Raw genomic sequence first — 11,498 nt, 5'->3', positions numbered from 1 at the left:
TTTGCCCAATCGATACTAAATTGGCTGCCATGTTGCACGTGGCAGAGGACCAATCGGTGCTAACACCTTTTTCCTTTTCTTTTCTTTTCTCATTTTTTCATTTCTTTATTCTATATTCATATTTGTTTCCTTTACATATACTAGTTCTAATACGCGTATATATAAAATTGTATTTGATCTATAATATTACATTTGATATATATATATATATATATATATATATATATATATAGTATCCTCTGTGGTCGGCTATAGAATAATTTATTATGTGGCCAGCTTATCCAACGAATCAGAATGGTTACAATAGTTTGAATATTTTACGATAATAATATAATTGACTTACTATTGATATATCTATTAATTTGCTATAAATCGGTGTGCCGTAGGAGTTATAGAGTATACTCTACGACCGGAACGTAGAATAGCTACGCATTAGAGCTAAACATTATTTAGCGCGCCGGCGGAGCGCCGCTCACTTCCGACGAATCCCGCGAGCGCACAAGCCTTGAACCAAACCGTAAAATCAGCCACCGTAGGCCTGCTTTTCCCCCCGCAATTTCCTCCCGTCATTCTTCGTTGTTTTTTCCTCGCCAGGCGATTTCCGGCGATGACGGACCGACTCCGTGGATTCGCGACGGCGCCGATGATGCGTCCAATCCAGTTGACGGCAACCCCTGCCCTTCTCTCCGTCATCTCTCCTCTCTCCTGACACAGATCGAGATGAGGAGGAATTTAGGCGGCGGCGCACGGCAGCCTGGCAGCGCTCGGTTGCCCCCTTCTCATTGGCGTTGATGTCTTCTCTGGAGGCCAGAGCTTCCGGAGCGTCGCTGCAGCCGTCAGCTCCCACTCACCCTCCTCTGCATCCAGCTGAGGCGCTGGGATGGTGGTGTGGCGGCCACGTGAGCACGGTGATGTACCGGCGAGGCGGAGATTCCCAGAGTTCCCACGACATGGCTACTGCTCCCCTAGATCTCGGCGTTCGAGATCCATCTCGTCACGGGGACAGCGGCGGGCTCTCTTCCAGGCTGCAGCTCCTCCGCTCCCTACCATGCCAAGTTAGTAAAATACTAGTTCTTCCGTGCATGCCAGCTGATTAAACCAAAGGGAAAAAAGTCTCACATCATTTACTTTTGTTTTCTCAAAGGTCTAATGAGATATGGTATGTCCTGGCAGAGGGATTGCTGCATATTACTTGCTCGATCTGTCTGAATCTAATGGAGCGAACTCATCGGATGCTCTCTAGTGGGGTAGCCAATATTGGGTTGATTTTTTGGAGTTGATTGATATCCATTCTTGTATGTGCTACAGTTAATCTCAAAATTTGGATCTTGCACTGATTAGTTCTTAATTTCTGCAGATAAACAATGCATTCTGCCCATGTTCACTAAAACAAATTTACATAGCCAGGAACTCTGCACCTCTGCAGATTCAAGGTTGGACCCAATTTGTTTACTTGTTTTTAATTAGATCAATTCCCTGCACCTCCTCGTGGAGGATCAGATTTTTCATACTAATTATGTGGTTCTAGAAAAAAAATCTTCTCATAAACTGATCTAGATAAATAGAATTGCTTTCTGTGACTTGTTGTGAATCAGTGAATGAGTTACCCTAGTTTTTTCTTGTGAATTAGAGATATATTTTAGATCCATTGCACTACCATAGTGTGCTGGGGTAATTTTAAACCTCCGTGCTTGTCGCATGCAGTTCATGATTGCTAATTATTTCTCTAATTGCGAATCAGATAAACGCACGAAATGCCATGCATCTTAGCAAAACAAAACCATTGATTAGAGTCAAATTAGAATTATTGATTTCTAGTGCATTGGTTCTGTTGTCATTGGTTATGGGTCTGTGGCTACTGACGGTCCAGAAAAATATCATCTCATATTTGACACAGTAATGTTTTTTTCCTGATTGGTTATGTTACCAGGTTTTCACATTGCATTTTGGCTTCTTGATCTAGAGGACCGTCCAAGTGCTCAAGATATCCACTGCAGCATTCAGCGCATGACTTTGGAGATATGCTGCATTGGAATTGAAGTTGTGATGGATTTTGGCACCATCGCTTATCCTCAGCACCTAACCGCTGCTACCTAGCATTCTGAAATGAACATATCATATGCACTGTTTGATCATCGTGATTTTTGTGATCAGCTTGTGTGCCATATGCTAGATTAAATGATGATTTATGTATAAACAAGTTTGATTCTGCGATATTCAAGTTGCTTGTTACGGTTGTGTTCTTATTATTAATATTACTTTTTTGAGAAAATATAAGTAATTATCTTACCTAGTATTTCTAGGAATAATATTTCATAGACCAAAGGAGTAACCTTGTACAGCAGGGAGTAATTTTCACAAGGAAAAATATTGTAGAGACTAAGGAGTAATCTTGTAGAAGAAGAAATAATAGTTGGGTTTATATATACGAACGGAGCTATTGACCACATGCACAAGCACGACAAATACTCTTTTAGAGATGAAATGAGTAATTATCCATATACAAAAGAATTGTCCATATACAAAAGGAATAATCATTTATGCACCAATGGAGTAATCTTATAGAGTAAGGAATAATTTCCCCTAATTGCTTTATATAATTTTCCAATTTGATCTAATTGGCCACATACATGATGAATACTAGTATTTAGAGACCAAAGGAGTAATATTGTATAGCAAGAAATATTTGTTGGCCATCTACACAAGGAATAATATTTTTGAGACCGGAGGAGTAATTTTGTATAACTAGGAGTAATTTTCCACAACAAATAATATTTTAGAGACTAGTGGAGGGAGTAATCTTGTAGGAGGAGTAATTTCCGATAGTTAGGTTTACATGTAGGAACACAGCAATTGACCACATATACGAGGAATACTCCTTTTTATAAAACAAAGGAGTAATGTTGAAGAAATGGGAATAATTTTTCATAATTGGGTTCATATATTAGAACAGAGTAATTAGCCATGCATACTTGCGTATATTGCTCCCTGAAATCTCTCTCGCTATACTGAATTCTTTCATCATACAAGCATGCATGTCGGTCTTAAACCGCGCCCTGAAATCTCTCTCGCGCACTGTAACCACTTGATTGAACGCAAGATTGAATCCCCTGGTCAATGCCTGCATGTTGCCGGCTGGTCCATGCATCTTTTACTCCCTCATTGCACCATGCCGCATAAAACTACATAGGGAGCTCATGCTTGCATTGTTAAACGAGCTGCATGCGCGCGGCCGGAGAACCTTCCATCCTTATCTCTGCATGTAATTAGTTGGAGCAAATCGAGGATCCCCTCATTCGATTTCCTTGTATTGATTGCATGCATGCTGCCGGTCCGCCACGCCTGAACGCTTCGCCCTGATCTGCTCGAAGCCGGTGCTGCACTCCATGGGCGCCGCCGCCTACGGGCCCGCCCGTCTCATACCTGAAGCGGGACGGGATTCACGGTCCCGCACGGAGGATTTACGGCTGCACGCCCTAGCCGCCGGGGCGCCGCCGGTTGTAATAAGAGAGGAATTACGGATCAGCAGACAAACATGCAAAACGGACGGATGAACAGCAGTGCGGCCGATTTACTGCTCCGGACAAAAACGGAGTAATTTTGTGACCGGGAGGGTTCGCCGGAGCTCCGGCTGTCGCGTTGAATAGTATTCAACGCGCAGCGTGGCAAATAGACGCACCCTATGCACACGCATCTTGTGCATACACATTTATGAATCATCAACACTTGAAGTTCAATATTTGGATCAACTATTTTGAACCTGAGTCCTGACGGTGATGCAAATTTAATCATCATTATGGAACTCCCCCGCTGGATTTATTACCTCATACAGAAGAAATCCAGAGAATTGTTCTTTAATTGCCCTGATTTTTTCCATTTCGAGGAGTGCTTCCTTCATATATATCAACTGTGTCATTGGCAAATATTATTATATAGTAGATCAATAGGTCTGCACAATTAAAATTAATTTATTATTAAGAAATTTGTGTACTTACTTTTGTGGTCGATTATACGCTTGGGATCTACAAAGCTATGGATGAACTCACATGCTACGTATCAACATAAATTATTCTCCCCATTTTGCCTCAAACACCATATATATGGTAGAAGAAGTTATGAAATATTTGTTGCGTTCAAGAAAGTGACACGAGATGTGCTGTTAGATCCGATACTAATGCTCATATTAGTACCGGGTCAAAAACCAACCGGTACTTAGTATCGGGGCGAATGGTGAGCCCGCGGGGCGAATGGTGAGCCCGCGTGCGGTGAAGACACTGAAGTCGACCCTCTCCACGACGTGGACGCTCACGCTGGTGCTCGCCCTCTTCATCATGAACCTCGTCATGGTCCGTAGCCGCGCCTCGGCGCCCGGGCACGTTAGACGACTCGTTTAATCCGCCAGACTCTCCATCGATGACCAACTGAACTAACCGAGGGCGTCTGTCCGTTGCAGTGGCAGGAGGTGCCCGGCGGCGGCGGCGCGCCGACGGGCGCGGAGGTGGCCGCCGCGCGGGGCGCGTGCGGGCTGCTGGCGTCGGCGGCGCTGGCGCAGGGGCACGCGTCGTCGTCGCTGGCCAGGTGCCTTCCGGCGCCGGCGTTCGCGGCCTACGCCGACGCCGCGCTCGCGTTCGCCGACTACAGCGGGTGGCCCGTCCTGCTGATACTCGTGGACGGCGGAGGGAGGGTCCACGGGGAGGTCGCCGTCTACTACTGGTTCTTCCTCGCCCTGATGCCCGCCGCGGTTCCCTTGGTCATCGCCGGCGCCATCGCTGGAGATGATGACTAGCTGATGGTAGCTAGTGGTAGAGGTAGCTTCTCACTGCCGCGCCATGCGCGCGCGTAGTCGATCCGAGTCCAGTGTCAAACCCACGCGCGAATAATGATACGGTTTGTAGTAGTAGATCACATGATCCAGTAGTACTTCCGTCTGATGAAGTGATGATGTGAGCCAATGTCTGCGTTAGCATGTTAACCCCCATCGTCCTCCTCCATGGCACATCGCTGCCAAGCTTAGCAGGGTTGACTATCAAAATGAACGTAATGAACAAGCTGAGTCCTCTGAATAAAAGAGTCTGTCTATATGCTACTTGGGTGATTTGATGGCTTCCATCACTGTGTGCAACGACATGAACTCATTGACGTTATGCCGATGGGGTCTCACTCTCACCTCCCTAACTTGTGCAAGAATATGCTTTCTGCATTCGACGGGCATCGATCAAGCGGTCGGACACGCGACGCAAGGCACGAGCAAAAAAATGAACCGAAGCAGCGCTCGGGTCTTTGCACTAGCGACTCCGATCCCATCACTACGCATCGATCTCGACCGCATCCAAGTCCAACCACCACAGCTACTCCACCTACGACAGCGGCCGCGCGCGGCATCAAACGCGAGTGCGCGGCGCGGCCACTCTTGGCACAAATGGATATAGTGAACTAGAAGAGAAGAGGTGGTTTGGTTTTTGCTTTGCAACTTCGGGGGTGCAGCCGCATGAGTCAGACAGAGGTGGGGGGCGGTAATGGAAACTCTTCACCCCGAAGGATTGCCGTCAGCTCGAAACGGCGACGCCAACCTCCGCCCAACCGCACCCACCGGCCGGTCGATGGAAGGAAGCCATTTCGAGCGACGGAGCACCGCGGCCTTTGCGCCAGCTCCCCGCGTCGTTGTCGTCCCGCAGCTTCCACCTCCTGCAGCGTCGCGCGTTCCTGGCCTGTGCCACTGCCAGCCGGTGCGGTGCAGCAGCGCGTATAAAACTGCCAGGCACGGGCGCATACTCCAGCGTTGGTTGCGATCGTGATCGCGCGTGGCGATGGATCATCCAGCTGCTGCTGAGAGCAACGCTGGTACGTGAACACTCTCCTCGGATTATCCTCACTCGTTCGTTACTGCATCGATCGCGTTAGGAACAGTGCCCAGTGGATGAACTGATCGAACTCCACGACGATTCCCTTCCCTTCCTTTTTTTGGCTGTTACCGTACGCACGTGCAGTGCCGCCACCAGGTGCGGTTGCGGTGACCGTGGCCGCGGCGGCGGCGGCGCCAGCTCCGGCGGCGAGAAGGGCGGCAGCACGATGGGCGCTGATGAGGTCGCGGTGCGCGCGCGCGGCGCTGGCGGCGGCCCTCCTCGTACTCGGGTGCACCGCGGCGGCCCTCGCCCTGTTCGCCATGACCCTCCACCCGGCCGACGCCCGCATCCTGGTTCGCTCGCTCGCCATCAAACTGCTCATAGTGTTGCACCCGTGCATCAATTTTCTTGTCGCCGCCGGTTGTTTGATCATCATTTGCCGGCCTGTTGCATGCGAACTGACGCAGGGGCGGTGCGCGCCGACGGACGCGGAGGCGGCGGGCCTGCGCGCGGCGTCGGAACTGCTGCTGCTGGCCGCCTTGGCGCAGGTGCTCGCGGCCGCGGCGGCGCTGCTCCTGCCGTCAGCGCCGGCGGCCGCCTTCTTCGCCTACGCGGTGGGCTGGCTCACCGCGTACCGCGCCATGGACGTCGTCTGGATGCTCGTCGCCTGCCACGGCCGCGTCCACGGCGCGCTCGCCTTCCACTTCTGGTTCCTCTACGCCGTGCTGCTGGCCGCGCTGCTCGCCGGCTGCTTCGTCGCCACCCGTTGAGATCACTAGCTAATAATGCGTTGCCAGGCTCCCACGAAATAATCAGGACTAGACCCTGCAGGATTTGCACTGCTGCTGTGAATTTTTGTTTTCGAATTTCATACGAAATCCTACATTCCGAACGGGGCCTTGCTCCCAAAGATCATCCATGCATCCAGAGCGCACAATTCACAAAGAACAGACTTTACATGAGCACATGACACAAGAAAAAGTTAAAGAGCCACCACACCTGAATCTGAATGCACTTCCCATCACACTAGCATCCCTCCCCATTGACCCCTACACACGCAGCGTCCCCTCCCGGAGCATTCGGTAGCGTCAAGAATCCGAGCCGGGGGTGTCGTGCTGCTGCGGCGGGTGCTGCTGGTGCAATGCGAACGAGCTCGACCGCGACACGGGCCGGGAGTAGCTCGACCGCCGGAAGCTCCCGGCGGCGAGCTCGTCGGCGGGGTCGACGCCGCCGTCGCCTAGCTCAGCCTCCCTCTCCCCGGGGATCCTGCACTTCTCCCCGAGGATGATGCCCTTCTTCCACAGCGTGTCCTCCGACTCCACCTTGTGATGGTGGTCCTTGCGCTCCCGCCGGCTCAGCCGTAGCTTGTCCGGGATGTTCATGCTCAGGTTCTTGCTCATGCTCATCGACAGCCGCCGCTTCGACGTCGACGACGGCAGCGCCACCGGGTCGATGGCGCCGTGCGTCGCCAGCTCCGGCGACAGCCTGACTACCTCCGCGTTCTCCTCCTCGGCGCCGCCGGCCTCCTGCTGGCTGCCGCCGGAGACGGACCCCGTCCAGGCCGGCTGGTCCGGCGCGGCGGCGTCCGGCGGGGTCGCCGCCTTCGGCTTGCGGCCGCACGCCGAGCACATGGACGACGCCAGCGCGACGGTCGCCGCCACGCACACCACGAAGAAGGAGAGCGCAATGGCGTCATGGCCGAAGGCCTGCGCGCCGTCGGGTGGCGGCGGCGGCGCCGGCCACCTTACCATTGTCACCGGCGAGGTACCGGTGGGAGTTATTGGTTAAGCTCTCCGCCGGGAAGGAATGAACGTGGAGATGCTCGTCGGAAGCTTCTATTCCCGCGAGCGCGGGGCAACCTCCCGTTTCCAAATTGGAAACTGGAGAGGGCCGGTTCGGTTTGAGGATGTGTGGCTCTGGGATAATGCTCTGCTCCTTGTTCTTAAATGGGGCAAGCTAATTTTAGGGAGAAAAGAAAATGTTACGGCAAAAATTTGGACAATGCCTGCCTGTGTAAACCTCCAGCAGCTCAGATGAACTTGACAGTAAAAGATTTAGAGGGTGAACAACTAGATTATGGGTAGCCAATAATCTAATTTACTGGTAATCTAGTACGGACAATTGTTTTGCAGAGGGTAGCCAATAACGTAATTTTCAATGGTATGGCCAATTGTTTTACAGAGTATCTCACACCAACAACCAGTCTGAACTTTACTAGCCTGGTAATAAACTATCAGTAGTTCGGTAGTTCCCAGTTAAGCTCCAGATTCTAGTTCTCCTAGTGTACAGTGAAAACAACTGAAAAATTGTACACGTTTATGTAGCTAAACTCTCTATCAAAAGATCTGGATGCTACGCTGCGACTTATCTTCCGAAGATCATCTAAAACTTTGCTCCAGGAAAGTGGAAGATGGATGAATTTACTGAACCGATTTGACACTGCTCAGTCTTCAGAGTTCAGTTTTGCTTTTGCCAGATTTTGCAGGCTTCTTCGTCCCTTGCCACCATTTCTTTACCATATTGGAAACCTTGTTTACATGCCCTTTCAACTTCTTGCTGGTATCCTTGAACTGTTGCACGACTTGCTGTTTCAAATCTTTCTTCTGAGAACCTTTGTCTTTCAGAACCTTTCCCTGGCACAGGCATGATTAGATGTTAAAACTGGACTGAATATTTTTAGCTCAAATCGTTTGAATCCTTACCAAGTTCTTCGGGAAGTTATCCTCCTCATCCTCATCATCCTCATCATCATCATCTTCAGTACCGAAGTTATTTTTCATCAGATCGTCTCTAGAGTACATCTTCATGCTTGGGGCTCCTGGCATGCCCTGCCATATCAATCAGTGGCACTTTTAGTATTCCGAATCTACTTGGATAAAGCTCTAATAGCAATAGTTAGAATATCCACCTCCATTGATTTCAATATCTTTTCCATCTCGGCATCTTTCGATGGCTTTTTTGCAAATGGTTCTCCAGGGACCCGATCCTGTGAATTTAATGATGAATTGATGATGTCCCAAAAATGAATTTATATCTTGACACTCAGGTCCCCAAAATCTCAAAGGCTACTATTTCTCTCTCATCTTGTAGCAAATTTTATACAACTGAAACATCCAAAAATGGCATATGACAGGTATACCAAATCATGCAATGCCCACCTTCAAACACAGAACATGATATACCTCCCCTGCATAACTTCTTTTTCCTTCCCTTTTAGGAAAAACTTCTTGTAATCACCATATTTGTACCCAAGCAATGTAACATACAATTCCAATTCCATTAAAAATGTATAATTCAGAAAACAACTGAATTCACTACAGACAACAAATAAAATCAATTCAATTTGTTTAGACACCGCTCCATATTTTGTATAATCGCTTAACTATATCCAAGGTATTGCCAAACTAAAACAGGTCTTGTCAGCAAGTATTCAACTTATGCTTGGGAAAATAGCAGCTAAAGCTGAAATTATGATAATATCAGGGTATCATGAAAAAAATCATCTAAAAATACACTAACAAGGCACAAAGGGCTCACCTTTGGAACTGGCGGTGGATCCTTAGCACACGCTTTGGATAGATCTTTACAGAGAAATTTCATCAGCTGGTCAACTGAGGGGTTGTTTTTGTACACAAACTCAGCAACATCAGTATCAGCATACCCCATCACCTGCAATGAATTCAATTCAGCAAAACAATGTGACAACTTTAGTAAAAATAGCTCTACGACTTCTGCTTTATGATTAGTAGTGAAACGTTAATATTGATTCACCTCCTGACATGCACGCTCAATGGTCTTGCATTCTGCATTACAATGCCCTTCCTCATCTTGCTCAACAAGCTGCGAAACACTTTTATGTATTAGTACTAGACTCAAACGATACATTTGCATAAATCTCCAAGTTAAACATAAAGCTACATCATTCAGAAGCTCAGAATCATTTAGACCACTTTTATTTGTAGGCGAAAAAGGAAAAAAAAAAGGGGGGGGGTTGAAATATGAGCTTGAAGCTACTAGTCTGAAAATAGTTTCTATCAGTTATATTCCCTGATAAAGACAAACATAGTTCGCAGTTGGGATCCTACAGTGTTCACAAGGGAAAAATCAAGCCAAGTACTAATATAATGACTTCAATTTTGCAAACATTAGGGAAACATGGAATAAACCACATTGTTCGCATTGAAGTTCACCCATATCAAAGCTGCTGAGTTTGAGATGTCCACTCACACCGAGTTACTTGTAGCCAAAAAACTAAGGCACTTACTGAAAACATACTCATAATGCCACTCAAACTGAGATTTCAACAAGTTTGATCGCTGCTAAGTCGTTTCCAGATGGATTAATTACTAACACTTAATTGCCACTCAAACTACTTAACATGGGCTGCTTGCAATTGAGAATGGTTTGAACATTTCAGATTTAGCAAACATCAAGCATCAACAGGCGTCGAATCCGGCCGCATCAATCTAAATTAACAACAGAGCCAACAGGGAGTGCCAATTTACCTCCAGCTTGTCGCCTTTCTCAACGATATCGATCCGGAGCATCCAGTCCGCCTCCTGCTTCTTCAGGTTGCACACATTCTCCGCGATGTCGATGATCTCGATCTCCGGCACCTGCGCGCACTCCCAATCCCCAAATTCATCAGCACGCCACCCACACACCAACCAGCCAGCTAACCAATCCCACCGCCCGAATCGAGCCAGAGCAGCAGAGTACCTTCTTGGAGGGCGGGAGAGCCTGCTGCTTCTTGGCGACCTGCGCGGAGATCTCGCGCGCGATCCGCTCGCAGACCTGGCACCGGATGTAGGGGATGTCCTCCCGCCTCGCGGCCGTGGCCGGCTTCTTCTGCCCCGCCGCCGCCACAGCCGCGGGGTGCAGGAGGACGGCCGCGAGCGCGACGGCGAGGAGCAAGGCGGCGGCGCGTCTCGCCATCTCCGATGGGCTCTCTGCCTCTCTCTGCTCACTTGTTCGGCTCGCTGGGTGTTCGGCAGCAGGCGGAGGACTTGAAGGTTGAAGCGGTGCGGCGCGTGCCCATGTGGTGGGTGAGTTCTGCGCCGTCCGTTCGGACACGTCATGGGATCGAAGGGTGGGAAACGTGGTTGGGAGGTACGGGCCAATGGGAGGAGACCAGGTCGGATGCATGACGTGGTTCGTGAGAGACCTGCGTTCCGCTACGTGACCGTGTGACACACACTCGCCCCTTTTTTTTCGAAACTTGAAGGCACACTTGTGTTTGCACGAATCTTTTGGAAAGGTTGTTAAAACGGTAGATTCTAAGCCGAATAGCCGAACAGGAAGTCTTTAGATAAGATATCCAATCAAAAATTATAAACATAAAATCATAGAGACGTTGATTCAATTAGCTAAATAGAGCTTAGAAAAACTTATTAGTGTAGTGTACACATTTTAATACTTAGAAAAACAGAAAAATATGTTGTGTGTACGCAAACATTTTTTTGGAAAGGACATAACAAAAATATAAGAATGTGTTTGTTGTAGAAAAAAGAATCTAAAAGGTACATGCAAATTTGTGGAAGGAAGAAGCCCACGTTACCCCCCAACCTCTACCCTAAGTCTAAAACTTTCTAGTCAGCGAAGGGGTGACTAAAAGAGAGTGTGCACGCCGCCGGTCACTTTCCCCGCTCGGCGACG

The 11,498-nt window shown here is 48.8% G+C and overlaps 2 protein-coding genes and 1 long non-coding RNA gene across 5 annotated transcripts; 1 reads left to right on the top strand and 2 right to left on the bottom strand.

The window, feature by feature from the left end:
• Positions 1-409: 409 nt before the first annotated feature.
• Positions 410-2,232, top strand: LOC117851653 (uncharacterized). 3 transcript variants are annotated; one of them, XR_011898110.1, is made up of 3 exons: positions 410-1,055; positions 1,145-1,433; positions 1,931-2,232. It is a non-coding gene; the product is annotated as an uncharacterized lncRNA (long non-coding RNA). The 3 variants fall into 3 exon arrangements; XR_011898111.1 differs by having other exon boundaries at positions 420-517; positions 595-1,433; XR_011898109.1 differs by having other exon boundaries at positions 410-1,433.
• Positions 2,233-6,867: 4,635 nt separating this feature from the next.
• Positions 6,868-7,853, bottom strand: LOC117853130 (uncharacterized). The gene has a single exon (XM_034735503.2). The coding sequence runs from the start codon at positions 7,592-7,594 to the stop codon at positions 6,932-6,934; it is 663 nt and encodes a 220-aa protein (XP_034591394.1). The 5' UTR covers positions 7,595-7,853; the 3' UTR covers positions 6,868-6,931.
• Positions 7,854-7,979: 126 nt separating this feature from the next.
• LOC117853128 (uncharacterized) lies at positions 7,980-10,832 on the bottom strand. Its single transcript, XM_034735501.2, has 7 exons — positions 10,563-10,832; positions 10,349-10,459; positions 9,615-9,683; positions 9,381-9,512; positions 8,752-8,829; positions 8,546-8,671; positions 7,980-8,476 (listed from the first exon to the last, which is right to left on the bottom strand). The coding sequence occupies exons 1-7, from the start codon at positions 10,776-10,778 to the stop codon at positions 8,294-8,296; spliced, it is 915 nt and encodes a 304-aa protein (XP_034591392.1). The 5' UTR covers positions 10,779-10,832; the 3' UTR covers positions 7,980-8,293.
• Between the last annotated feature and the right edge of the window lie 666 nt (positions 10,833-11,498).

Source organism: Setaria viridis, chromosome 4, assembly GCF_005286985.2.
Source record: "Setaria viridis chromosome 4, Setaria_viridis_v4.0, whole genome shotgun sequence".
NCBI classification, from domain to species: Eukaryota; Viridiplantae; Streptophyta; class Magnoliopsida; order Poales; family Poaceae; genus Setaria; species Setaria viridis.
The sequence above is the reverse complement of the archived record's forward strand: the minus strand, read 5'-3'. Positions and strand labels throughout refer to the sequence as shown.